The sequence below is a fragment of the Larus michahellis genome, chromosome 1, assembly GCF_964199755.1.
Source record: "Larus michahellis chromosome 1, bLarMic1.1, whole genome shotgun sequence".
Taxonomy (NCBI): domain Eukaryota; kingdom Metazoa; phylum Chordata; class Aves; order Charadriiformes; family Laridae; genus Larus; species Larus michahellis.
Window position 1 is genome coordinate 29,982,510 of NC_133896.1, and position 27,653 is coordinate 30,010,162.

General features: G+C 42.1%; 2 protein-coding genes and 1 long non-coding RNA gene across 8 annotated transcripts; 1 reads left to right on the forward strand and 2 right to left on the reverse strand.

The window, feature by feature from the left end:
- Positions 1–415: 415 nt before the first annotated feature.
- Positions 416–11,632, reverse strand: LSMEM1 (leucine rich single-pass membrane protein 1). 4 transcript variants are annotated; one of them, XM_074606476.1, is made up of 4 exons: positions 11,493–11,632; positions 6,817–6,948; positions 3,344–3,481; positions 416–1,585 (listed from the first exon to the last, which is right to left on the reverse strand). In XM_074606476.1, exons 2-4 carry the CDS (start codon positions 6,941–6,943, stop codon positions 1,383–1,385), a joined length of 468 nt encoding a protein of 155 aa, XP_074462577.1. In that variant the 5' UTR covers positions 6,944–6,948; positions 11,493–11,632; the 3' UTR covers positions 416–1,382. The 4 variants fall into 4 exon arrangements, with proteins under 4 accessions (XP_074462577.1, XP_074462748.1, XP_074462495.1 ...); XM_074606647.1 differs by lacking the exon at positions 11,493–11,632 and adding an exon at positions 10,851–10,869; XM_074606394.1 differs by lacking the exon at positions 11,493–11,632 and adding an exon at positions 10,521–10,844.
- LOC141750864 (uncharacterized) lies at positions 9,837–16,157 on the forward strand. Its single transcript, XR_012589813.1, has 3 exons — positions 9,837–10,069; positions 11,311–11,783; positions 14,923–16,157. It is a non-coding gene; the product is annotated as an uncharacterized LOC141750864 (long non-coding RNA).
- Positions 12,712–25,164, reverse strand: IFRD1 (interferon related developmental regulator 1). 3 transcript variants are annotated; one of them, XR_012589758.1, is made up of 12 exons: positions 24,837–25,164; positions 22,685–22,789; positions 21,653–21,734; positions 21,080–21,204; positions 20,617–20,774; positions 19,196–19,246; positions 18,923–19,101; positions 18,714–18,822; positions 16,792–16,926; positions 15,410–15,538; positions 14,189–14,983; positions 12,712–13,406 (listed from the first exon to the last, which is right to left on the reverse strand). XR_012589758.1 is itself a non-coding variant. In XM_074606126.1 (12 exons), the coding sequence occupies exons 1-12, from the start codon at positions 24,880–24,882 to the stop codon at positions 13,317–13,319; spliced, it is 1,305 nt and encodes a 434-aa protein (XP_074462227.1). In that variant the 5' UTR covers positions 24,883–25,164; the 3' UTR covers positions 12,712–13,316. The 3 variants fall into 3 exon arrangements, 2 of the variants coding, with proteins under 2 accessions (XP_074462227.1, XP_074462315.1); XM_074606126.1 differs by having other exon boundaries at positions 14,189–14,284; XM_074606214.1 differs by lacking the exon at positions 19,196–19,246 and having other exon boundaries at positions 14,189–14,284.
- Between the last annotated feature and the right edge of the window lie 2,489 nt (positions 25,165–27,653).

Below are 27,653 nucleotides of genomic sequence, written 5' to 3' on the forward strand. Positions count from 1 at the left end.
AGCGTCGGCTCCTGCTTTCACCTTCTGAGATACTGCTGCATTTAAAAAACATGAAGGTTCAGACCAGATTTCACCTGGCCCTTCTCCAATAGTGGCCAACAGCAACTATAGGAAAGAGTGCAAGAACGTGTAGTATTTCCCCACATCACTTTATAAAAACACTTGGCCTTCACCCAGAAACTGCCAGCAAATACTGAGTACAGCATGCTAGCATTGCTATGAGATGTGTATTACCCGACTGAGTCCTCTAAACCCATTTCCCATGTAAGACGATACGACACCCACTTCCAGTCAATACCAATTTGGACTGAATATGGCATGTTATGAAAGGGTTTGTTTTTATTCAAGTTTGGTTTTTTACAAAAGGAGTAGTAAGTCAATCTATTTAGATGCACAGAAGAGGAAACCACCAAACTCCGTGGCAGAACTGCATTTATTTATAAGTTATGGAATCGGAAGTTATCCTTAAATATAAGTAGTACAGAAGCAAACACAAAACTTGTTCCAAAGAAACAGGAGACCAACTAAGTGAACAAGGTCACTGTGTCCAGTTCTGGGCTCCCCAGTTCAAGAGAGACAGGGAACTACTGGAGAGAGTCCAGCGTAGGGCAACAAAGGTGACTGAGGGATTGGAGCGTCTCCCTTTTGAGGAAAGGCTGAGAGAGCTGGGACTCTTTAGCCTGGAGAACAGAAGGCTGAGGGGAGACCTTATTAATGTTTACAAGTATCTAAAGGGTGGGTTTAAGGAGGACGGAGCCAGACTCTTTTCAGTGGTTCCCAGTAACAGGACGAGGGGTAACAGGCACAAGCTGGAACATGGGAAGTTCCGATCAAATATGAGAAAAAACTTCTTTACAGTGAGGGTGACAGAGCACTGGAACAGGCTGCCCAGGGAGGTTGTGGAGTCACCTTCTCCAGAGACTTTCAAGACCTGCCTGGATGCAGTCCTGAGTAATGTGCTCTAGACAATCCTGCTTTAGCAGGGGAGTTGGACTAGATGATCTCTAGAGGTCCCTTCCAACTCTGAAATTCCGTGATTCCGTGATGCGGTGATTCCGTGAATAGAAATCACTATTTTCTGTGATCATTCACTTACATTTAAAGTAAAACTAAGCCCTTAGCCCTGCAATTTACAATGCACAGAGAATCTGGAACTCTTGCCCAAAATTGTTGACAACCCGTTGTTTATTATAAATTATATGGGCTTAGTTTTCAAAATCTATATTCGCATAGAACAGGATAAAACATTATTTTCTAATATTTTTCATTCAGATAACTTTTCCAGTGCTCCTGTGACCACACCAGAATGTTTAAGTAACCTGTGTGCCATATGTGAATATATCTGAGTAAATGAATACACTGAATTTCATTACAAAGAAGATTTATTCTCCAGGGACTTTCATCTCAGGATGGGTAAAGAGGTAATCATGAAGATCAGGAGACTGTGTGAAGAGGTATCTCCTCTTAATTCCCGATTGATTTAGATGCTTTAATATCATATTGTTCATTTTCTTAAGCTCTTCTATGTTCTTCTTTTCAGATAGTAGCCTGCTCGTTATTTGGTCCATCTTGTTTCTAGTTTGAACTTGAAAAGGAAAATGTACCGCATTAAATTGGCAACATTTAAGTCAAGAACGTAACTACCGTCTCTTGCATTCCTACAGGAGTTTGTAGGGAATTATGATGAGTTAAAATATTAAACGGGAGAACAACTGCAGTGCCTAATGATAAGAAGTTACGCATCTGGTTGAGTTACCTGCTCACTACATTGTTTAATAGCCTGTTTTCTGTTTTATTCAGTTTAGTGCATTGTAATAAAATCAAATATGGCTCAGACAAATTTTGCAGCTTTCAGGAATGCATCCGTTCCATTAGTGTCCACAGGAAAATGTCTTATTTAGGGGCTCCAAGATGCTATTTCTGGGCAGTAGGCACCTGTATTTTTGTAAAAGTACAATTACTAAAACACACAGCAGACTACAGACACTGCACTTGATTTCCTAAAGCATTTAAATTAAAGGAAAATTCTTGCAAATATTGGCATTTAGAGGCCAGTTTCCTCTGGAACACCAATATGCAGTATCCATCATGTACACTTCTGGAGCTATTTTTATTTTGGCCTTCTGAACAAAATTTACCCATGGGTTTTGAAGTTTAAGTCTAATAGTGCCAATGCTAAATTAATATATGTCTGTGGCTTGCAAGCATGATCTGAGATTGTTTGTAACATAATCTGAAACACGTCTGGAGATCAGTGACAAAAAACCACAGACCTCCTGAGCCCATGCAAACTGCTTTAATCCCTGTAAGTAGCCTTTTCACTAATACTTTACCGTCTTTCCACTAGAGGGGCACATTACTCATTTTTCTATATCAGGGCTCTACTTTTAGCAGCTCCCCATTAAATAAATCTGGAATTCAAGTATGAGATATTTTAATTAAGAGTTTACAGTCATGCCACTTAAAATTTCCTTTGCGCTCTTCACTTGTCTGATATTCTGTCCTTTGAGCGCTTGTGAGCAAATTCAGTCAAGGATTGGGATTTCCTGTTCATAGAGGAAACTGAGGATTTTTGCTATGCTCCAGTGAATTCCCTACTATAGGATAAAAGAAATCTTGATTTCACAGAGATTCCAATTCATTCAAAATGGACTTGTAAATTAAAATAATGCACCTCGTACTCTGTTCAATACCGTTAGTCCAGAAAACCCCAAGATGGCAAGGGTTCCATAAGCCGAGGTCACCTGTAGTCATGTGCTTAGCTAAACGGAACAGTAATTATGTCTACAGACTGAATGCTACGTGACAAGCTTGATATATCTTATCTGGTTTTTTGTGTCTTTTGTTTGAGATTGTCTTAGTCCTAAACCAATTTCTAGTCAGTAGCTGTCTGTCAACCTTCAGCTCATTCTTCAGGTAGCCTGATTTAAGTGTTAGTCTGGGTATGATTCCATTTTCAGTGGAATGGCCCCAATACTGAGTTTTGTCTGGAAAGGAATGGAAGGCACGTTGTCAAAGTATCTCACTGCCATACAGTCATCTTTAAAATTTAATTTAATTCCCAGTCAGCATTTTTAGTGACATGGTATAACCCTGCTGAGCTAAATTCTTGACAGCTGTCGATGCTCACAAAACCTTTGCACTAAGAACAAAATTGTGCCTTGTATCTCAGAGAGTAGAGGCCTGTGCATTTACACCCATGGCCAAGAGCCACTGCCCATAACCAGGCAAAGCTTTGACCATGCAAATGCAGCAGTAGCGCGTTATAAGCTAGCATCACGCATTTCAGCAAAGCTCTTCTTCCAATTGACCCTACATTTTTAAGAACCACGGGTTTACTTACTTATTAAGAATATTACGAATGAAACAAGTGCCAAGCTGATGATCAAAGTAAGAATGAAGGTGACGAAGAACAAACGCTGGTTTCTTATGTTGCTCCCTGCCGTGTTTTCTCCAGTATCACCAGTGTTCTCTTCCTCATCTGTTGCGAGATGACAGATCACTTGATGATAAAGTTTGTTAAGGTTGGTTAGGATAAACATGACAAAATGCTTCTGGCTTCATGAAATGATGCGGAATGCGTCATAATTTTGGCCAACAGATTTTATTTCCTGTGATATTGCGTGCGAAGGGAAGAAACCAAATTTATGAGCTCAGCTTGAATTTGAAAATATGAAAACTAATACATCTGTTATAGCTGTTGGGACATATTCAACAAAGATGTTTCTGCTGTTGAAATACACTGTTTTGTTGAAGTTGACCTGTTTTACAGTTCAGAGTTTTACAGCTCAGTTTTACATGTACAAAGGTGGCAATGAAGTTTTCATCGGAAGGCTTTCTAAGGGCCTGAATGGACTCAACCTTTTCAAAAGAGAAGAGGGAAAAAGTCATATTGAAAACCTGGGTACAGATGCATCCTACACATTGGTGCTCTAGATTTGCATCTTTTTCTGCTTGGCGATAGAAGTGTTCGGGAGTGATTAATTTCCCAAATTAAGCATCTCAGTTAAGCTTCTGAAGTTTGTTGGATAGGATTAATATAGTTCTTGGGTTTTTTACTTAAAACAAGTGTTTTTAATATTCTCCTTCTTCTTTAGGTTTTGTTGGTTTCATTCCAGTGAAAAAATGAGGTACATATCCTCCCAAGTTTTCAAAAATGGAATAGACTTTCACATGGACTGCATATGTCGTCCTTCAAGCATATGAAGAATGAGGGGAAAAAAGGACAAGCAGTTGCTCTGCTGCCCTCAAATCCGGGCAGCAAGCCAGCTTATTGCTTTTTAGGGACTGTGTTGCATACAGGGAAAGTCAGTAGTTGCTCTCATAGAAACAGGTGCGATCAAATGAGATGTGGCAATAAACCCTAAAGATAACAGGTAAAGTCAAGTGAACACCATGAGGAAATCCATGTCAATATAAAAAATGTTCATACTTGAGCCATATTTTTTTAATCCCAAATTTGTGTACTACTTTATTTACTAAGGTTTGAGTTTATTTTTGGGGGGAGCAGGGAGCTAACATAACTTCATTTTGGTGTCAGTCTCATACATGCTAAAATCACATGCAAATTACTGTAATTTCTCTTCCTACAGTTGCTGCCTTGCCATTCCAAAAGGGAGAGTAGCGTGTGCATCTGTGAAAAATATATTTCTAGATCGTGTTCTTGTTTTAGCTGGTAGAAATCTCTGAGGTGTTTGCAACTGAGCCTGTAGTGATAAAGCTGAGGGAAGGCTGTGTATGCCATTACAGCACTTTACTAATGAACCAACCTGGGGCTGAGCAATTTACTGAGCTCGTAGGAGATCTCTGGGAGTATCTCTGCTTTTCTTCATTGCATTTAACACACTCTTGCCTGCGGGTTAGCTGAAACCTTTTAATAATTGGGGTTTGGGCGTTTTATTTTTACTCCCTTAGCATTCATAACAAATGCATCATATACTAAGTGCCTGCACCAATACTGCTTTCTAATCAGAATAATAAGGGTGGGGAGGGCCTGCTATTGCTGTCTCTCAAGCACACTAAGCTATCAATGGAGGACTCGGAAGTGGTCTGTGCTTGCTCTGCCTAATGAATGCTTCTTACTCTTTCAGCTGGATGAACCTGCCAGACTGCAGGGTTGTGAGGAATCAGCGAACACAGATTCCTGCCAAGCTGCAAACAATAGGACCATTTCATCCTCTAAACCGTAAAGAAATTGCTGCATGGCTGCTACCAAAGCAATTAAAAGGTATATACATTTTAAATAGCTTGTAACATGGTTGCTGTGTGTTTAATTATGCCAGGTCATATTAAGCTACTGAGCAGGAGGGTTGCTGTGTATTGCAACACTTTTGAAACATCATTTTTTAAACCAAATTGGACATCTGCCATACTGTCAATAGACATTCACAAGGGTTTAGTATTTATCAAAATTTGGAAAATACTCCACAGATCTCACTAATTTTCTGGCAAGAAAACCAGAATTTTATGCTGCTGAATAGGGCAGCTAAGGACTGTGAAAAAATCATTTTATGGATCTAAATGATTGGATAAGATAGCTACAGAATCTCCAAGTTTTTAAAAAAAAAAAAAAAATATATATGTCAAAAGGAATAATCCTAGAAGGAGCCAAAGCACTTTACAAATTGATACATAAAATACATATTAGGCTACCTTTATTAACTGCTGAAATGTAGGGAGGAGCATGCATGGGATTATTCCACAGAACCCTATATGATCCCACCAAACCCTGTGTATTTACCTGGAAAGTAAATGATACTGTCCAATGAAAATTACAAAAGAAAGCAAGACAGCCACACTGCAAAGAGTTTCTTTGACGTTAAAACCAATTTATCCCATTGTCTCCTTTTGCACTTGTAGAAGTAACAATATCAGGATAATCTACATAAGAAAATTAAGTAGCTGGTGTCTAACATCTTCCTGTTAAATCTAGAAACCAGCACCACTCTAATTAGTTGCATAAGGAAAAGTCAGAGGACTCAGAAGTAATGAAAAGGCATTTAAATCCTATAACTAGAAGCATGATTAAGTTATGGCCATTTGAAACTCTTCTAATAGCTGTTGTTCTTCAGTCAAATTTGCCAGGGAAAAGGGAAATAAAAGCAGATTCAAATATTGTTGTGTGGAATCCTGCTAGAGAACTCCTGTTTTTGAGATGTTTTCAGGTCACAAAGAACTCAAGCATATTGTAGCTATCATTGGGTGAAAATATTCTTGTTGCCATGAGCAAATCAAAGATAAAAGCCCTATAAAACCAGAAGTGTGAGAGCCCATATCTGAAACTGTAAAAGAGTCTGCGAATTAAAATGCTTAAAAGTCTCATGGGATATTTCCGATAACTGGTTTGAGTCCCTAGGAGATGGGTCTTAATAGAATGAACAGAAATTCTCTGGTGTTTCTGTTGCCACATGTGAATTTCAGTGCTTTTGAAGAGTTATGGTGCTATTTATGCAGTAGGTGTATATTGAGCATTACTGGAGAAATTATGCTGCAAGGGATCACCTCATGGATCCCAGTGGAAATGGAAGATAGGTTCAGGCTTGACAGTGAATCCCTAGCCAAATGCAGGGATTTCTAAGAACCTAATACCTGAAATATTCAACAGGAGCAGTTAAACCGTTAATCTGAGCTGTCTAAATCAGACCATTTTCAATCTTTTCCTTATATTTTACAGTACGGAGCTTGACATGACATATTGGCCTATTGGGCTGTTGACATCAGTGCAACACAATGTGGTCAGTCTTTTCAAATGCCATACATAACTCTTTTGATGGCCTGTTGTATGTATAGGAAACCACAAAGCATCATAATACGTACCTAGTGCATGTTGGGATCCATCTGGACAAACATTTAGTTTGTTTAGGTTGTTTAAGGAATCAACTACATAAAGTTTTCCTTCTTCATGAGTATCGGGCAGGTTAATTTCCAAGGAAGGCCTCTCCATTGTATCTAAAAGAAATAACAATTAAAAAGGTAAATTAAAACAGGGGTGTGCAAAATAACTGGTAAGAGTTGGTGTCATGATCTAAGGAAATGCTGAGCAGCCTTAATCGCCCTTAAAATAAAGGGATTTGAAGGACTAGCACACCTACCAGTTCTTGAAGGCAAGGGTAGTGCAGTACACAGCACTTCTTTATTCTTGGAGACCTTTGATGAGTACAAAATTTCATTTCTACATTGTGTTTGTGCATATATGTATGTATACCTACGTAAGTGTTTGTATACTTATGTATGTGTGTGGGTGGGGAGGGGAGGAATGAGAGAAGGAGAAAATCTATTTGACTGGCTCCAGCATTCATTTGAATGTTAGCAATTTAGTTCATAGAATCATAGAATCATAGGGTTGGAAGAGACCTCTGGAGACCATCTAGTCCAACCCCCTGCCAGAGCAGGGTCACCCAGAGCAGGTTGCACAGGAACGTGTCCAGGCAGGTTTTGAATGTCTCCAGAGATGGAGACTCCACCACCTCTCTGGGCAGCCTCTGCCAGTGCTCTGCCACCCTCAAGGTAAAGAAGTTCTTCCTCATGTTGAGATGGAACTTCCTATGCTCAAGTTTGTGCCTATTACCGCTTGTCCTGTCCCCAGGCACCACTGAAAAGAGCCTGGCCCCATCCTCCTGACACCCACCCTTTAAGTATTTATAAGTGTTGATAAGATTCCCCCCCAGCCGTCTTTTTTCCAGACTGAAGAGACCCAAATCCCTCAGCCTTTCTTCATAAGAGAGTTCCAGTCCCTTAATCATCTTGGTAGCTCTCTGCTGCACCCTCTCCAGCAGTTCCCTGTCCTTCTTGAACCGGGGAGCCCAGAACTGGACACAGTACTCCAGATGCGGCCTCACCAAGGCAGAGGAGAGGGGGAGGATGACCTCCCTTGACCTGCTGGCCACACTCTTCTTGATGCACCCCAGGATGCCATTGGCCTTCTTGGCCACAAGGGCACACTGCTGGCTCATGGTCATCCTGTTGTCCACCAGGACTCCCAGGTCTCTTTCAGCTGAGCTGCTCTCCAGCAGGTCAGCCCCCAACCTGTACTGGTGCATGGGGTTATTCCTCCCCGGGTGCAGCACCCTACACTTGCCCTTATTGAATTTCATTAGGTTTCTCTTTGCCCAACTCTCCAGCCTGTCCAGGTCTCTCTGTATGGTGGCACAGCCTTCCGGTGTGTCAGCCACCCCCCCCCCAGCTTTGTGTCATCAGCAAACTTGCTGAGGGTGCACTCTGTCCCCTCATCCAGGTCATTGATGAATATATTGAAGAGGACTGGACCCAGCGCTGACCCCTGGGGAGAACCACTCGTCACTGACCTCCAACTAGACTCTGTGCCCCCAATCACTACCCTCTGAGCTCTGTTGTATAACCCTTTTGTATATAGTTGTATAACCCTTTTGGTTTGGTCGGTACTTGGTAAGATGAAGGGTTATATCCTGACCACAGTGAAAGCCAAACCTTCACTTACCCCACCAGGAAGAATGTCATTCATGTTCTCTGCTTTCATCACTGAATAATTCCTTCAGAAATAAGACAGAGAAAGCAGGTACGGATGTAGGAGATAAGCAGCAAGAATATGGGTATGCTTATGCACATCACTGTGAAGTTCTTATTTGCAAAAAATTGAGCAAAAATTAGTCTTCTAATGGTTCTACTTCAGATAGATGCTAGTTTTGGACAAATTAAAACCTGAGGGCAAAGCTTTTCCTTCAGACTAGTACGCCTTGCCTTAAAAAGTGCACTGGATGGGGCCCAGTCAGCAAAACCAACTTCTCTGCAGAGTCTGGGTGCCTGAATCATTGAATGATTGTTTATATAAATACAGTTACGAAGGAAGATTATATACAGAAAAGAAGCAATACCTAAGCAGGCTGCTCTGTGAATCGCACATTATTCTTTAACAGTCTTATTGTTTTCTTTATGCTACCCTGATTCCAAAAATGTCTTCTAGAAACAAACTACAGTTCTAGCTCTAAGGAGATGCAGGTGCTCTAATTAGGCATCTTAGACTACTCTGGACACCGAAAACTCCCTCTGCAATTATTGAAGAAAAATATGTACCTCCAGGTAATATTCCTCTTGCTCTGGGATAGGTCCTTTCAACCTCACAATTGCAGTCGAAAGGTACCTTTCCCTTGCTAGTGAATGTAAGGGGGGAGCTCACAGAGATTAGTTTAGACTTGGAGTCGAATACATCTTACCCATTTAGTATTTTATCAAAGCTCTCAAGTTCAATTTTACCTGCCAGACATAACTCGCCACTTCATGGGATGTAAACCCCCTGTTGATGGAGAGTGTTCAGCACCTAAGGATGATTTCTGAATCCTGGGTGGGTTGAATTGCCCTCTTGGCATGTCTCTCCCTCACTCCCTCTCCAAGCAATAGGGAACGCAGTGTGTGACCGGATTCCTAACCTGGCGCTTAAATTACAAACCTGAAGTTCGAGGAATACAGGTCTGAGTGTTCACAGAAAAGACCCATTCTTTCCCTCATCAAACCAAATGCAGAAGGTTGTCATAATTCCCCTAAATCTGAGCACACAGCCAAATAAACATTCACTGAGCCTCAATAAGTCTGAAGACTACGTGCTTCAGTCGCTCCTGACGATGGGTCTCGTTCTCCTGATAGTGGGGATTGACTGGCTGGCATGTGTACTTTTATGTTTCTATTTAATAGACTCTAAGAAAATATTACAGCTTATTTCTGCCCTGTTCAGAATTGTTGCTACAAAATACAAAGATAAGGTAGAAAAGCTGGCATAGTAGTGGTTACCCTTACCTAGCGTGGGATTGTTAGGTGTGCAGCTGTGATTTCGGGACAGACAGCTGCGTCCACTTCCCTTCCCCTAGGCTGTCACACGGTGCCAGGCAGCACGGTCTGCGAGCCACGTCCCCACCAGCGCTGGCTCTGCGATCGCTACGGACCCCCGCTTCTCAACAACGGCCTGCTAAAAGTTACCGCCTCGGCCACAGAGGCTTTTGGTTATTTTTAGCTTCTGAAGAGTTTTCTCTTGGGTATTTCGGTTAGTACCTCCCTGCAACTTCAGGGAAGACTCTTCGTAACAACTTGGTCTGTAATAAATGTGAGTACCTTTGATTCATTAATATTATGAATTATATGTTTCTGCATTCATTATTAATTATTTAAAACTGATTTCCTCACTGTGCATGTAACCCCAGTGAAGATAACCATTATTAATTCAACAAAGTCATTCGTTGATTCCATTACATTTGTTTGATTCCATTGACATGCCAAAGGAGAGAGGATACAGACATCAGCGTCACTAGCCAAAAGTATTGATTATTTTCCCAACAAACTAAACATCAGGGTTTTTGGAGTCACTCTATCTTGTACTTTAACCTTGCTTAAAGACTTTTTTCCCCATGCGACTTTTAAATTTCTCCTGAAGTTGTTGTGGTAAAATTAGAACTTGGTGTGAGAACACACCAAAAATTCTTCCCAGGAAAAAAAAAAAAAAGAAAACAATCAAGTCTAAAAGGAAATAAAAAGCAGGCGAATGAAATGTTACTTACAACATAACCGGGTTCAGGTGGCGTGCCAATATGGAAGAAATCAGACAGTGAAAATCACCCGAAGAAAACGCCTCTCTACTTTTAGACCCCTAGAAACCTGTCAACTCCTGCAGGACCCATGAAGGCAGCTATGAAACAGACTGTCCCTCAATCTATATTTAGAGTTCATCTCGGCTAAGTATACTGACTTCACAATATTGATCCGTTTAAAAAGAAATCAGCACATACGCAGCTCTTTCTGGGGGATTCCAAACATATTGGAATCATGATGATGATAATACCCTAGAACGGAGAATGAGGTTTGTTACTGGTGATCAATATTTCACCAACCTTTTGGCTTACGATGCCTTTTTAGAACTCACTGGCTACGCAGAAGAGTCATATCTACAACGCTGTAGCTATGAGTAACCAGTTTGCTATGCAGGAGTCGTATCTACAGTATTGCAGTCATGAGTGCTTTAAAGGCATAGACTAGAAAAAAACAGGGTATTTTCCTCCTCCCACACACCATACAAATTCAAGTGGGACAGTATTATGGGATGGATTAATTTGTCCAGTATCCTTAGTTGTTTAAAAAATAAGTTCAGATAAACTCTTTGTGAGTACGGATAGTTGCTCTTTTACAGACAGTTTTGATGACTAGTTTTTTCTTGCAGAATGTGATGTTACAGCCCACTGATGCTTACATGAAGGGACCGTGGCTCAAAAAACCAAACCCTTTCCAAAGCCATTCTGTACGTATAAAATTTTCGGCCCCTTTAAACTGACAATAAATGTATTTTCCTTTCAGGAAACAGCAGAGAGGATACATCTTCTGACTCGTAGTTTCCCACCCCAAGCTGACAAGCGCTGCTGCTGCTCAGTCTGGGCAGTAATGCAGACGTAATAAGCGTGCTCCCTTTCTGCGGGGGTCTCCTAGAAGTCCTCCCTTCAAACAAGGATGTGCAAGCCAGAAAAAAAAAAAAGTCTCACCTCCATCCCCGAAAGATTCCTGACACCATCCTCATCAGAAGATGAGGACCTAGGGCCCTCCAGTTCCAAGCTTGAGAAGGTCTGCAAACCCATCACATCTCTGTAGGGCAGCCAAACAACCCATCTCCCCTCTGCCTTGGAAGTCGTACTGGTCTCTGTGGTCAGCAGCTACAGTGCAATGGGGGAGAAGGACAACCACATGCTTCACCACCTGCCAGGAGCTCCTGCAGAAAGCAATCTTGCAAAATACTGGCAGGCCAGGAAGCTATCAGAAGTGCTGCTTTACACTAGGTAAAGGTGGCAAATGTGACCCCCCCAGAAGCCACGGGAGAGAGGGGCTGGCTTGTGGGAACAGCTCAGCTCACTGGGGAACGGTCTTGGGCTGGGCAAACAGCGGCAGCCAGCTTCATCTAGGTCAGGGATCAGAGGTTTCTTTACTTGTGTGACAAAAACATCAGTAATAGCAAAAATTGCAGTTGAAGGCCATGGTATAGTCTAAGTAATCAGTGTCATAAGCCAAACAAGTTCTTACATAATGTATTACTTGAGGGAAAAAAAAGCAAATTAGAAGGTACAACTCATTATCATGTATGGATTTTCTGGAATAGGTTCTGCTATAATCTGAAACTACCAGAGCAACACCCACCAAACTCTCTCTTATCAGAGCAAGCAGCATTTTTCAGGGGGTGGGGTGGGGTGGTTTTGGGTGTTAAGTTTACTTCCTCTGCCTGACCTACAGTTTTAAGAATGTTTATTCTAACAAGCACTTTAATTTATAGTTGTGGTTCAGAAGCTCCAGCTATCTAGGTTTTAGTGTTTTTATTACATAAACCTCCCGCCATCCCTAAGACAGACAATTCTCAAGTTACTGGCACATTTCAGTCCTCAAGAGCCAGAAAGGGAGGGCCACCATGAGGCAAGCAGGGCAACTGGAAGGGCTCCTGTGAGATACGGGGTTTTGCAGTACCAGAGCTGGGAAACATTTGGCCATTACAAAACTGAGGACAAATGAACAGTAAGCCGTTGTGTGGACTACACGGAGGATAAACCTTCCAAAGCCAGCAAGGTGGAGTTTCACAGAGCATCTAGCTACAGCACTGAGATCAACCCAACTACATGTGTCCGAATGGGCAAAGAAACAAACCCATCTGTTGCAACCTTTAGGTCTTGCTACAGTTCCAGCTTTTCATGCGTGGAGTGATTACTCTTACACAGAAAGCAAGGAGTGAGAAACATCTTTATTCCAAAAATTAAACATCCAATTTCAGAACATGAGAAGCTTGTTTTTATTTTACATTGAGGCAATTTGTCATTTGCTACTTCACTGTAAGTGAAGGTAAATGAACTCCATAGTCCCCTTCAGGATGAAGTAATACTGTGTAGAAATTTCTTTGTTCACCTGCCACTGAAGAGTTTAAGAAGTTACTAAAATAACTTCAGACAAACAAGTTCATCCTTTCATATTAGCATATTCTTACCAAAATACTTGGTCAATGAATTCATTTAATTTACCTTATATAAAAGTAAGGAATCCAATCTGAAACACAGCATTTGACTAGTTATTCACCCCATTTAACAGTTCAGTTACAATATATTCAACCTTTGGATCAAGTGTTATAATGTATCCCCGCACCCAATCTTACAACAATCTATATACAGCGTATATGCAACTAAGCAACAACATGCATTATATTTACAGACTTTATACAACATCCCTCTGCACAAGTGCAAACTGTGACTACAGAAATTAAAAAATTCATTTAAAGGTTACAAATCTATTTTAATTATGAAATACTTAAAATTGAACCCCATGGAAAAGGAGATCTAGAAAAATTCCCCCACGTCTGCTCTTTTATCACGACATTTACTTCTAGCCTTTGTCCGAGCCTTGAATGCTGCAGAGTTGTACAAGTGCTACAAAATAAAAGGAAAAATCAATCACAGATGTTCGAAAGGCTTATACCCTGTGAGATTTTTTTTATGTTAAGAAACTGCTGAAAATATTTTCTTTTATTCATCTTCGACATAAATTGAAATTTACAGTATAGTATCATTGCACTAAAGGCTGATTCATCCTAATATGTATACATTTAAAGAAAACTTGGACTGTATAAGGAAGTGACTGAGTTCAGGGCAATTCTAGAAGCCAGTCAGTGTTGAGCATCATACAGACACAATGTAGATTAAGTTTGCCTCCCTGCCCCCGGATTAAATTTGCTAGCACCCATTCCACAGATTGTTCATACACAGGATGAGTACATTCACAACCAACAGACCAAAGTCATCCTCCTAGTGTCTGTTTCACACTGGAGAGTTTGGGATACTGTCTTTAATAGACTCAGTTTCTCTGGTTTCCTGTATGTCCCTACCCAAAAACCTAGGGCTCTCCTAAGAGACCAAGTTTCACACGTATGGAGCATGAACCTGGTACCGACTGGCAACCAAGTCACCCTTCAGACCCCCTTGGGAGAAAAGCAGTAGCAGATACATGCCCAGTGGAAAATCTAAAATAAGAGCTCCAAGATGGATACAAGCAAGGTTTGGTGCCATTCAGGACAATATGGGTCACTATTAGAACTAAAGTGACAAGTTTAAAGATGACAGCTTCTAAAGTGCATGCTTGGAAAACCGCGGAATTCAGGAGAAATATAATTGTGTATGAAGTAAAGAAAACACATTAAGGTGCAATAACCTACCCTTTCAAAACGGGATATCTTCATTGTTTTAAGAGCTGCAGCATCTAGCATTACTGGTGGACCAAGCTCAAACACGTTCCGAAGAAAGTCATTTGACTAAACAAGAAACACATCAAATGATCAGTTTCTCCTCTGATTATCAAGTCTCCAAAGACGACTACTGTTAAATATCAAGTACTGCAGTATGAAAGAGCAGCAATTAGACACAAATCTTAGTATCTTTTGCAATTAAGCCAGGGAACTCCTTCATTTTATCAGAATAAGGCTAAGAACAAAAACTGCCCTCTTTATAAGACAGACAGCTACCGCCTGCATTGATTTTTTTTTTTTCTTCCCAGCAAATTAGACACTGTTCTGTTATGTCCTCTACAAAAGATTAGGCAGCTGAACACAGATCTGTATGGTTTCATAACACGCTAATTTTAAAATATCTGGCTGCGAAAGTAGTATTTGAAAATTTTGAAAAAGCTGCTACATGCCTGGGCTCCCTCAGTCACATAGAAATGCAGCTGACACTGGACTGAAGATTTTAGCCCCATGATTATAGCAATTTGGGAGCATATACTCCTAAACTAGAGTTCCTGCTCTGCTACATGTCTAAACAGATGACTTGTGAACAAACAGTTCCTAGAACAGAGATAAGGACTTATCCCTTCCTTTCTGGAATACCGTCATCTTTGGCCTGCAAGTTGTGTTCATTATTTTTGACTAAAACTTTGCATTCCTTTTTACAGGCCTGAACAGCAAGGGTGGATGCATCCAGCTCTACAGCAGACAGATGACTACACCATTCTTCTGAAAGAGAGCATAAGGATTCAGGAAAACCCTGAAGCTAAGGAGATACTCAGCTTGAATCTCTTGCTTCTTGGAGAAGTCTTTAATTGCTAACCCAGCACACCCAGGCTACAACTCAGAGGCAGCTCACCCAGACAGTTCTAGCTCACTGCAGTTCCCCCTCTCCATTTTTCCCCCCCCCCAGGGTATTTTCGGCACATCTTCTATCAAGCAGGCATACTTTGCCAAATTCAAGTAAGCTTGAAAGTGTTTTAAAACAAGCTTGTATTCATTTTATAAGTGCTGTCTTTTAATATGTCTAATGCAAAAGTCATCATTTCACCAAGTTCTACTCATGGTTTTGCAATTCATAGAGTGAATTCCCAGACAGGGAAGAAGCAGTCTCTAGTTAACAACAGCCTGAGCATGTATCAAACAGCAGCTCACCTGCAAATGATATTGCATCCCCGACCCCAGAATCTCCTTGAAGGTATCATAAGTTTGTTTTTTAACCCAGCAGTCAATATACATGCGCTCGGGTCCAAACTTAACCATCTCTGTAGGAAAGTCACGCTCCTGTCCAAAATTAAGGGAAACAACATTTATAATTTTAATTTTAATTAAAATCTTCTGTTTTTAAACAGTGTACTGTCTTAGGAATTGTATGTATCTTACAAACTTTACTTTCATGAATAGATTTGGCACACCAAAACATTCCAAATAATATAATATGCACATACTAAAGATTGTATTTGTTCATGAACTGATGTACACCTAAAGTTAAATCTCATGTAAGACTTGAAGGTGACAATCTTCAAGTCAGAAAGCATTTAAAAGAAGACTTAACTTTCATCTTTAAACTGACCGATCTCCAGAAAAACCAGTTCCGAGTGGAGTCACCTTTCAGTCAGTTTGTAAGCCTCATTTAGTCCCCACCTTTCAAATGTGGCAAGCTACACTTATCACAATGAAATGTAACAAGTGACTCATTCTACAGTCAGAATCTCAAAGGTGAGTTTAAATCACTTCAAAGCCTTCTCCTTAGCTTCCAAGATGTTTAACTTTTCTGAATGTCAGTTCCTATTTAGATGGTCTTACCCATACAGCAGAGTTAAGTAGTAATTATCTGACAAATCAAAAATCCAATTCATGAGGTGTAAGATAAAGAATAATCCATTAAAGTGATGAAAACTTGACTTTTGTCTCAGAGGCTTTACTAGAGAGAAGTTACACCACTAACCAACTTTTTGTATTATTATGTTAATCTGTATATGAAAACCCAAAAGATTAGTGCACCAAAATTAAGACACTAGCTCCCCCTTGTTGCCCCCCCATACACAAACACTTCTTCAGCCCCTGGCAGGTGCCATTTGGAAACGTATCTTACAACTAAGTTGCTTTTTGTTTATTACGCACAGCATAATAAGAGACTTTACAATAAACCTTTTCACAAAATACAGGACATTACTTTGTATGTTCTACAGAGTTTTGTATGAAAAAATCTGCTCATGGTATAAAAAATAAGAATAATTTAGTATTTAGAGTGCAATGTTTAGCCTTCTTTAAAGAAAAACAAACACTCTTCACTATGGAAGTCAAGTTTGGTGCAAAATAAACAGTCTGACTTTGTTCTACATTCCTAAAAAAGCCGTTAAATTTCAAGCAGGTGATCAGGATTTGAAATCTCACTTCTTTAAAATGTTGTTGTTTTTTTTTTCTTCCTGTTGCTTTCACTGAAACAGAAATTCTATTTAGTAATAACAGATTTTCATTAAATTGAACACTACATAGTTACAATCCAGACATTCAAAGTAAGACAAAAGCATCACCTCAACAGCTCTTAGAACATCTCTGAAGACAGATCGCTGCTTTCTTTTATCTACTTTGGCTCGGTGTTTGTTTCCGTCAGTAGCCAGAGCTCTTAGTTTCTCTGTTAGAAGTTCCATATCTTCATAAAAGAAATCCTAGTTAAAAAAAAAAAGTTGTTTGGTTCTGGGGTTTTTTTGTTGGTTTTTTTTTGGTTTTTTTTTTGTTTTTTTTTTTTTTTGTTTTTTTTTAACAAAGAACAAAATCACAGAATGCAGTCTACCAAGCAGGACACTATCAAACTCTATTCTGGTAGTCAGAGGCACATGAAACAGTGCAGCTCCTTCAGTGTGCATATGTATCTGTCAATCTGTTCTGCTCCATAATTCCAAGGGACTCAAACTGCCTGACTGATCTGCTGAACCTGGCCACCGCCCCTGTCAACAAGTTGAGGGCACTTTCAGGCTATTAGTACAGAATTCACGCTGCTGGAGATGGACTGTGAGACACTGTTAGACTGACAGTACAGAATATTTAGTCTTAATTCTTGTATGGTGTGGAAAATTAGAAAGCAGCTTTTTTTTTTAAAAAAAACACTTAAAAAAATGATTTAAGTAAACTTTAATGCACAATTGTTCAGCAGGAAGTATCTTCTCCACTCCATTTACTAATTCAGCAGTAGGTTACCTGGATTAGTAAGAATATATGTAAACTTATGTAAAAACAAGTTTTTGTCGTTTTTAAAATCTGAATGTTTTGTCAAGTCAACTGACTAGGCTGAGTTTACCGCATGCTTTTTGAAAGAAACTGGTCAAAGGCAAAACATGGTAAGCATTTTCAGCCTGCACTGATTGTTAAGGATCCAAAGAGAATCATTTGTAATGATTAAAGGTGCATTTCCTCAATGGAATCGAAGAAGTTTTTAGCCAATATAGTCTCATTCATTAATGCATTTTAAGATTTTATTTACTTGCAGTCAGTTTGACCAAATAAAGGATTAAGTTCTGGTCTCTTTTTCTTTTTTTCTTTCAAAGTTGGCTTCCATAGCCAAGAGACTCAAATCCCTACTGTTTGCAATTATATGGAAGTCTCAGCACGTTGTTTCAGATTATGCAGTGTTAGTGTGTTGTGTATCCTGACTTAAATTGGAGTTATCCTTTCACTTCGGACAGTGCTCTGGCAAAGCACAGCAGCCTTGACTGGGCTAAGAGCCATTCATGCAGCTCTCCTAAACCATGCCATGGGTAAGCGGAGGCTATTTCCTTCAAGAAAACAGTTCAGAATAAGGCGTACTGAAGAATGTAAAGGCAAATTGAGTTGTGTATGGGGTAATACCAAGAAGCTTGCATCTCATGCAATGCAAAAGCAAAAAAAGTAGTCATAAATGCTGTATTGCATGATGGTTTCACAAGTTATTCTTCTCACAGTACCTAAATAAGGATATTGAAAAAACAATACTAAAAGTCAACATTGTTTCTACTGCAGGGCAGCTTTTTAGCTATGAGAGCAGAATTCTGCAGGTTGGGAATCACTGGAACTTATCTGGAGAAAACCATATATCTAGTGAGTGTTCCCACTACAGTGAACAATACTGCTTTATCCTGGAACCTCTCTGGGGACTTTTATTTCATTTTTTTTTAAAGCTGGTGTTCGATTTAGCTTTTAAAGCTCACACACTACATTTCTAGTTACTCTTAAGTACTGTTTGATGTGGTTTGTTATACTGGTCCTGTTTTGCAATAAGGAAATTAGTGTAAAAATGATAGCTAAATTGCTGTGAATCACTGCCATATCCAATTACATTGGGGCAGGCTCACTACAAAGAACAAAACCCAGTGAATTATCTGCCACTTGTTGAGGTCTGGGGTGCTATGCAACAAAGTTTAAACAATTTGTCTTGTCATCATGCCAGTCCAAGAAAATTTAGCTGCTGACGTCTACTTACAGCGTCTGTTTCACGTGCCAGTTCAAACAGAAGGGCAAGTGTTTCCCCAGCAGCTATTCTCATGTTGAGATCATCACAAGACAGCAGACTTGGGAGCTTATGCAAGTGCCTAAGGAGGGAGTCACATTTCATTAAGATGTAAATTTTATTGACTCCACTGCATATAAAACCAGTCATTACAAATCGTGTTTTCCAAGAAAGATACTCACATTTCAATTTTCTTCTTCACTTCGTTCATTGGACAAATGGTCAACAACAGCGTCCAAGCTAAGAGAGCACTGATGTGAAGCACAGTATTATGGGTACTCGATACACCATTAGTGTCTCTATCTCGCTGATAGGCCTTTGTGAAGATGTTTTCCAGGCATTCCATAGTAGAGTACAGCTCCTGAACAGAAGAAAAAAGGATCATGGAAGTGGCTTAAGATTCACACATTTTCATACAGACAATTTTTTTTTTAAAAAGTATTATTTATCCTCACCGTAATGTCATCAGTGACAATGAAACAGCAAATCCCTAAGCAGGTTGCACACTAGACACAAAAGAAAAAAGCATCAGTATTTGACATTAGTGTTACTGTTGACAAAACCTTCAAACTTTGACCTTTGAAATTTAACAACTTGAGTAATGGAAACTTCAGAATAAGACCTTAGCTGAACAGAAGTCTTCAACACTGTTTAATTCAGCTACTTTCTAATAGTTAGCTCTCAGTTCCCATCTACTTTCAGGATAGTTTTACAACATACGCAGGTCTCAAGCAGTCAACTTTTTATGCTGTATTATTTAATATAGCTTACAAAGCCCTTCCAAAAAGGTACATGCACGTAGCACTCCTTTCACCCAATTATTTTAAATCTCACTAGGAATGACTAGCAGAAAATATGCTGATAAACAGTAATAGATATATGATATTTATTCACAACTGTGGGAAGTATTCTCACCCTCTCTGCACTATTACTATTACAATTAAATGGCATGAAAACACTGGACTTCAACAGCCTTGGAACTTTCCAATTTTTACTGCAAGGTCCTACACATCTCTTCCCTATACCTGTATTCTACTGCATCTCCTCTTAGAAATAATAAGAAAAAAAATGAAAGTGATGTTTGCACTAACCACACAGGACTCAAAAGTACACTTAAACAGGACAAGCTTTAAAAGCTTTTGTTTGTAGAAGCAACTACTGTTGAACTAACACTAGCTCCTCTTCCAGCTGACAGTGTCTACTGTAACACAGCTTGAGTACAATAGAAGTAGCAAGCTATGTAGTGGTAAAGGCAAGCTGGAGAATATTAACTAAAACTCTGAAGTTTTAAAAAAAAAATCTTAGCAAGAGCTTTAGACTGTCTTCAGTCAATATTTCAAGTATACTGCTCATGTATAGATGAGTGAAAAACTGTAAATACTTTTGGTAGTATGAATGTATCAAGTATGTAGTTCTAGATCTGCTAAAGTACGTAGTTCTAGATCTGCTATATGTAATTTTATCATATATAAATACGTTTGCATAAGTAACATTCCTCTGCTGTTAAAGAAGTTAAAATTAATATCAGAAGGATACAACAGTCAGTGGGAAAACTTTCATGTCTTTCTACAGGACTTCAACATCAGCTCTCAGAACGGCAGTAAGCAGAGTGCCACACAGTGAGTTAAGACATTTGACAAAGTACTAGATGTAACAGCTCTTTACAGAAGTTCCTAGGCTGAAGAAGAGAATGACTTTCAGCCTTTATGTGGAACTTTTTATGTCAGTGAAAACTGCTATGCATCATTCAGAGCATATGCCAACATTACGAGTTTACGCTAGTGTAGTAACCTTTAGTTCTGGGTTACACAATAGTGAACCTGTCAAAAAATGCCCTCTGTCCCTGCCTGGCAAATAAACATTTTTTTTTACATACGGCCTGTCTGGCTTGGATACTGGCTGTTCCATCACAGACAATCTTCTTCAGAAGTGGACCAAGGGTCTTAAAAATCTCTTCACTTTCAATTCCTGACCCCATCTGCACACACAGAAGACATGCCAGTCCGGCAGCTGCACACTGTTCATCGCTCTTACCTAGAGATTAACATACTATGATGAGTAATCACTTTGTGCATTGCTTCCTTCCTTTAAAGATTTAAAGACTTTTCAAGTCTGAAAACTTGCAAGTGGAAATTCCGAAACCAACAGACAGAAGATAATTTCAATTAATTTTCTAAGTCAGTTAAAATATGACATCTAAATTCAAAAAATAAATGTTAACATAGCTAAATTATTAAGCATTCTATAAAGTAGTGAGAAGTCTCACAGTCTTAATTCCTTTTAAACGGTGAGCTATTTCATAGGGATTATTGCTTCCTAATAGCAAGCATGTTAATTACCTTTCTTTATGCAGCGTTCAATGCTATCAGTTAGTGTCATTCTCCTTTCCATGATAAATTCATATAGTATTTTAGAAGAAAAAGCACTTTTCAGACTTTCAAGAGCTGCTTGTCTTGTCTTTGCACTGTTAGAAGAAAGAAGGAAGACGTCCTGAAATCAGCACACACCAGTTAAAGCTCAGCCTGTGTTTTAATGGTAGTTTATATTTGTCCGCACCCAACAGAAAAGTAACCCACAGAATTACCATGAAGTATGAAATGCTATGAATTCCCTCCTTCCTCAAGGACAAACAAACTTAAATTGAAGATAGAGTTCACAATAATACACCAGGCTAGCAATACAATAAAGTCATTCTACTTCAAGCTATTAGGAAAGGAAAGCCTGACTCTCACTTATCCAAAAACTTGGTGGAGGGAGAAAGGTCTTTTCAGATCCAGGGGAAAAGCAAGTCCTCCCCAGCATGAAATAACTGCTATTTCAGTAAGCATATAAAAAAGTTTGATGCATACTTCCCTTATTACATGAAAGCCAGAAAACACTGTATAAGCGTGTTTCTTCAAAGCATACTATACCTCTTGTCCAATGTAAGGTCAATAAATCCCTTCAATTTGTATTCTAAGTCTTCTTGAGTGGCTTCTTCATCAACTTCAGGCCCTAATCCAGAGGAAATAATTTAGTCCTACTGATACACATTTTACTAGAAGACACAGTAGTATCCAGCACTTGATGTTTTTAATACTAACAGGAAAGCAGTTTAACATAGACAATAGCTACAGAATTGTTCAGTATTATAGCAACAGAATGGTGTTCAGCCTACTACAGCAGACTACCCCTTAAAATACTTTTATAAAAACATATCTATTGATGCATCTGTGCTGTTTTTATACCTGCTTCTTATGTGTGCCAAGAATGAATGAGGGAGCTAATCAGGCCTTACATAAATTTGCTACAACTGATGCCCATCAGCCAACACTGTCAGCAACACATTTTCATCCCGTCCACTACACCTACCCCTGGAGTACAGAAGGGTGTTCACTGGAGATGTGAGTACTGTCTAAGCAGCCTGTCCTGTCTGGCAGCACTACAGATGACTCTGCAGCAGAAGCTCAGTTAAGAGTAGCAAGTATTCACAGGAAAAGGTCCCTGCCTTATTCCCCTGTAGCAGGGTTTCAGGTCCCCTCCTCCCAACAAAATGGCATGAGAAGAGCCCAGGTTGCAGAGATGGTAGTGGAGACAAAGCACAAACCTAGTTCAAAACAGGCAAATGTGACTCTTTCCACCCCAAACTCTTCTGCAGTTCTTACCATCTCAACTACATGTTATGAAAAATCAATGTCTTATAATGCACCTTAAAATTCTTATTGTCTCCAAAAGTTAACATTGTATAATTCTAACAGAAAGAAGCCCAACAGTTTGAGAGGCTCATGAAACCTGGAGTATATTCTTGCCAAACAAAATTATATCAACTAGATTAACAACCATACAGTGTTTAAGGGAATGTAATTATTTCACTACTGCTACTTACAGTCTAGTACTTAAACTCTTAACTCAACTCAGGTTTTATGTTTTTAAAAAGATAAGTAGATACAAATGAAAGAACATACCATCCTCAGTGAAGCTAGCAGGATCACTGAAGCCACTGCAGTGGCTCATGGTTTCTATTGAAGCATCTTCATCACTAAAAGGCTGCACATTTCTGGGCTGACCACCTTAAGGAAAGATGAATACAATAGTTTGGTCATTTTTCATATGGAAAAGGAAGATCTAAACACCAAAAGTACAATTTAACCCTGCCAACAGATTCACTCTCCCTGACCCTGACCCAAAAAGCACATTTCCTTCCTCTGATACGTCCTTTACTCCCACCTGTTCCAAAGACTTAGTTGGCTCTGTTCTGGAAGATCATTTGTGAATGGTGGGGGAAGAGCTCAATTAGTTTTCAAAGTATTAGTAGAATTTGTAACTGTAGTATCTTTCTACTGTCACCTTTAAGTTAATGCAATTTCCTGTGACTATGCTCTAAAAATAGCTCTATATTATTTTAACTGTTAGGATAAGACACCTGAAAAGATTGCCATACAATCTTTATTTTTCACTTCTGAGGGACTCCAAGCCAAGATAAGTTATACATTTAGGCAAACATACATTACCCAGTACAATGCAGGATTTACAGGATTAAGTGTAGCATGTGCAACATCAGCAGTGTCCAACCCTATTTTAGTACTGAATTGCAAATACAAGCCAGAACATCGAATGCTTCAACAGGGGGGAAAAATTTCTCCCTCTCGGAATCAAGGATGCCTCAGTTCAGTAACTTTAGTCTTTGAGGAAAGCAGTATTATTTCACCAGTGCTCACCTCTACAACTTTTCATGCCTGTATCTTATTGTTACAGCACTAAGAGTTGGAGGAGTTCGACTTGATAATACTGTAATTTCTACTGCTGTCCTAGCCTAGCCCTTAATTTGCATCTACTAAAGTTGACTAACAAAGGAACAGTTTCACTGTTATTTCTCCAACAGCTCCCAAATGTCATTTACAGAACTCAGAATTCTCCTCTTCCACCTATTTTCTTGTGGTATGATTGATTTTGAGTTATTTAAAGGCAATGCGCTGCACTTGCCAGCTTCAGGCAGGATTCCTGACTACCAAGACCCCTAAATATCATTTTTATCTAGGCAGAATCAACCGTGACTTGATCACTGTCCAAGTGCTTTCCAATAAAGCTAAGTTCACACGTCAGAGGTTTTATAGCTCTTAGCTGTAAGCCATCTCTGTATCACTGACCATAACTGTTGATGTTTCCTACAGTTACAAAGGACAAACATCAGCCAATGCACAGACCAAGAAACTTGGACGCTCAGGGCTCTGGCACGGCCACCTTCTTGCTTCTAGTGACGTCAAGCAGAGAAGTTCAGTGGCAGAAGTGGCAAGAACGACTGCCAGCCCTTCACAAGCTAAAACAAAAGCAGCTGCAAAGAGACCGAGCGACTCGCTCGCTTCCTGAGCGTCTGACACTGGAGACAGACGCTGCTCGCAGCTACGGTAGCCCGAAGCAGAATTTCTCACCAGCCCACAAAACCTCCATTCTGACCGGCCATCAGCACGACTGAGAGCCGGGATCCGTAGGAATATTGTTTATTTTATAATACCCTCTTTTAGGCTCAGAAGTTGGCTCTTTTTTTTAAAGATACTGCAGCCCGTCGGAGCACAATGCGTTGCCATACACCCACACCAGGGACACCGGAGCGACAGCAGCGGCCGTGTGTCGTGCCCCCCACCCCCAAGGGCCTACGCAGGCGGCGGTGCGGCCCCGCGGGCCCGGCCTCCCCCAGGCCCGGCCGGGCGGCACCCGCCACCGCGGCGGCCGGGAGGCCCCCGGCGGGGCAGGCGCCGGCCGCTGCCCCTCGGGCGCCGCTCTCCGCCGCCGGCGGCGCCAGGCACAGCCGCCGCCCGCCGCCTCCCCGGGGCCGCCCGCGCAGCCGGGCGCATGCGCGCAAACGGGCGTGAGGTGGCGGTTTCAGGGCCGGCTCCTGTCAGCCCGGCGGCGCCACCCGGCCTTGTCCTGCCCGGCGGGGAGCTCCGCCGCTGCACCCGGCCATCCGGCCGTCCTACGGCTCCCCGGCTAGCCCTACCAGGGAGCCGGGGCGCAGCCAGCCGGGACAGCCCGGCCGGCCGCGGCCTGCCCCGGGAAAACGTCGGGCGAACTCGGCGCCCTGCCAGACCGCCCGCTCCGAGCCCCCCCGCCCGCCCTCACCGGCTCCGCGCTGGTGGTTGCTCCCCCGCTTCTTCGGCTTGGGCATGGTCGCAGCGGCGCACGGCTCGGCTCGGCTCCCGCGGCCCCTCTCCGGGTCTCGGTCTCTCCGCTCCCCCCCGCCCGGGAATCAGCGACAATCAGCCGATGGAAGAGCAGGATCGCTTTTTACTCCAACGTCTCAGCGAGGCCGACTTCCCGGGCCGGGGCAGCGGAGGTGATTGGCGAAAGCAGGCGGAGGACGAACCGGCGGCGAAGGCAGAAATCCCCGTGGAGGCCCGTGAGCGGAGTCGATGCATCTTTCTCCTCTCAGACACCTGGGGCGAAAGGCGCGGAGGGGGCGCCGGCGCGGCTTTTATAGCCGCCGGGCTGGGGGGAAGGCGGGGCCAGGCGGCGCCACCAATGGCCGGGCGCTGCGGTGGCGAGCGGGTGACTCAGTCGTGTGAGCCGGTGACGGGGGTTGGGGACGTCATCGCCGCTTCGCGCGCCGCGCCGCGGTGCAGGCTGGGAGCGGCGGGCCTGGCCGCTGGCCCACTGAGCCGGGGGGGAGTGGCGGCGGCCCGGCCTGACCCGACCCGGTCCGCCCCGCCGGCGTTGGGCCGCGGCCGCTGGAGCCCGCACCGTGCACCATGCAGCCGGGCGGCGAGCGAGGGGCGGAGGGCAGCGGGCTGTCCGCCTTCCCGCCCCGGCGGGGCCTCCTCAGGACACCCAAGAGTGCCGGGCCGCGCTGGGCCGGGAGGCGGCGGAGCGCCTGGCCTACGCAGAGGTGCGGCCTGCCCGTAACGGCGGGGCTCCAAGCGCCGCGCAGGAGGCGTCTGAGGCCGTGAAGGGTGGGGAGAAAGGCCGGGCCGGCCGGGGAAAGGAGCGGCGCGGGGGCGGCCCAGCGGAGTCCTGCCGGCTGGTGTGCCCAGCTGGGCCGTGTGCCGCCTTCGTCGCCGGCAGCGGAAAATGTGAGCTGGGTTTTGCCGTATGAAGTATTGTGGGCGGACAGGGACGTGTCTGCGGCGCTGGTTGCAGTTACGGCTCCAGGGAAACGCCGGAAGAGCTCAGCTGTGCCCCTGCCCTTTAAAAACAGGCAGATTCAGGGCAGATTCCTTTAAAAACGGGTAGATTCAGGATAGATAGTGCAATTCTTCAAAACAGATGTTCTTCCACGCACAAAAATGGTTTTTGTTGTCACACTTTTGTCAATTACTTCTTCCAGTTTAGAGAGTTAGTACTGTAAATCTGTATGGTTCTGGTTTTAATCCCAAATCGGGTTGGTTTTTTTTCCTGTTTTCTGCTGAACTTCAAATGAAGAAAAATAGGATGTCATTCCTATCCACCAAAAAGAGATCAGGTTATAACATTTCTGAAAGGTGAGTGTGAAACCTCACTGATGGGCCCCAACAGTACTGCGGTATTTGAGGGAGGGGAAGACGATTTTGCGGAACATACTGAAAAGTTATGTAAGACACAACAATAATTGCACTATTTCAGTTCCTTTGCATGCAAAATATGTTTACACAGACTTCCAGAGAGGTTAACTTTCATAACAATTCTACATAAATATAAAGGAAATGGGATTTAGTGACCCATTTGTGCCTGTTGAATAAGGAAATGCTAGTAGTGTCTATTGCTAGAAAATGGTAGCTGTCGGTTGTGATATCTGTGGGCACTGGTGGAGCCCGATGTTTTGCATTACTGTGCAGAGGGAGCCTGCTGGTAAACAATCCATTGGACACGGGAGAGTCAAATTTCTGAAAAGTTCTAGCCAGTTTTGTTAGCATCCTATTTAAGAAGAGTGGAAAAAGGGGCAGAAGTCAGTATATATTGAATGTGCACAGGACAACACAAGAGTGTCTCAGAGGCACCAGTTTTTCTCTGTCAGGATGAGATGTTAGAGCAGAGGACAGCCTTCCAGGTAAGTGGGCAGAGGAGTTGTAATTAAGTACAGAAGGCATAACTGTGCTCTTCGGTACACAAGACTCAGTATTCGAACAAGGGAGCAGTGCTGGGTAAGTGCTACAACGCCTGATAGCAGCCAAGCAAACTTGTATGGTTGGGAGTATTTTAAATGGAAGATGCCAATACCATTTTAGTGAGATCAGCCATGTCCTAACAATTTCCTGTGTGCTGGCCCCCTTAATATATAAAGTAATAATTATTGATCTTAGAGGTGCAGACTGACTGGCCTAGACTTAACTGAAATGATTGCCTTCGTGCTGGTCGCCTCGTCTGACAGCAGTGCTGTCTGAGGCTGCTGGCAGGGATTGGGTTTCATACTGAGCTCCTTGCAGGTGTGACAATCTCAACAACGAGTAGAACTGTGCCTGTACAGTCCAGGTGTCCTGTAGTGGGCAGGTGCGGCAGTAGTGTCTCATGGTGGAACTGGAAGTATGAAGAGAAGCGTCGTAGCCCTTGTGTGTTTGAGGACGGTCTCACCAGGACAGGTGGCGGTAGAGCCCTGGAGAGGAGACAATGTTGCAGCCAAGGTGGGAAAGGCAACGGTTAAGGTACACAGAGGTGTTGCCAGACTTGGACAACCAAAATAAATTGCAACAGGTGACAAAAAATGTGACTGCTTTGGATACGTGACCACTTTGAATTTTACTTGCGCTTCTGCAGTGCGCTGTCTCCAGGTTGCCGAGGTTCCCTGGTTATCTGACTAACAGCTCAGGAGATCGCACAAGAGGGGTTGCATACCGCTGCTTAGTTTTGTTGTCTATGACAGAACAGACTCATTGTCTCAGTTGCTGATTTCTTGCCCAGTATCCTGATTTGTCCTGTTAGCAGGAACACGTGGCGCCTGTAGGCTGGCTCAAGACTACTTTCTAACAA

Coding starts and splice junctions, on each gene's coding strand:
- LSMEM1 (XM_074606476.1), bottom strand. CDS start 6,943: ATGGAGAGGCCTTCCTTGGAAATTAACCTGCCCGATACTCATGAAGAA. Junction 3,482..6,816: donor TGGATCCCAACATGCACTAG/GTACGTATTATG, acceptor ATCTCGCAACAG/ATGAGGAAGAGAACACTGGT. Junction 1,586..3,343: donor ATTCGTAATATTCTTAATAA/GTAAGTAAACCC, acceptor TTCCTTTTCAAG/TTCAAACTAGAAACAAGATG.
- IFRD1 (XM_074606126.1), bottom strand. CDS start 24,882: ATGCCCAAGCCGAAGAAGCGGGGGAGCAACCACCAGCGCGGAGCCG. Junction 21,735..22,684: donor TGCTAGCTTCACTGAGGATG/GTATGTTCTTTC, acceptor CCTCTGGATTAG/GGCCTGAAGTTGATGAAGAA. Junction 14,285..15,409: donor GGATGCAATATCATTTGCAG/GTGAGCTGCTGT, acceptor TTTCTTGTTTAG/TCAAATGACTTTCTTCGGAA.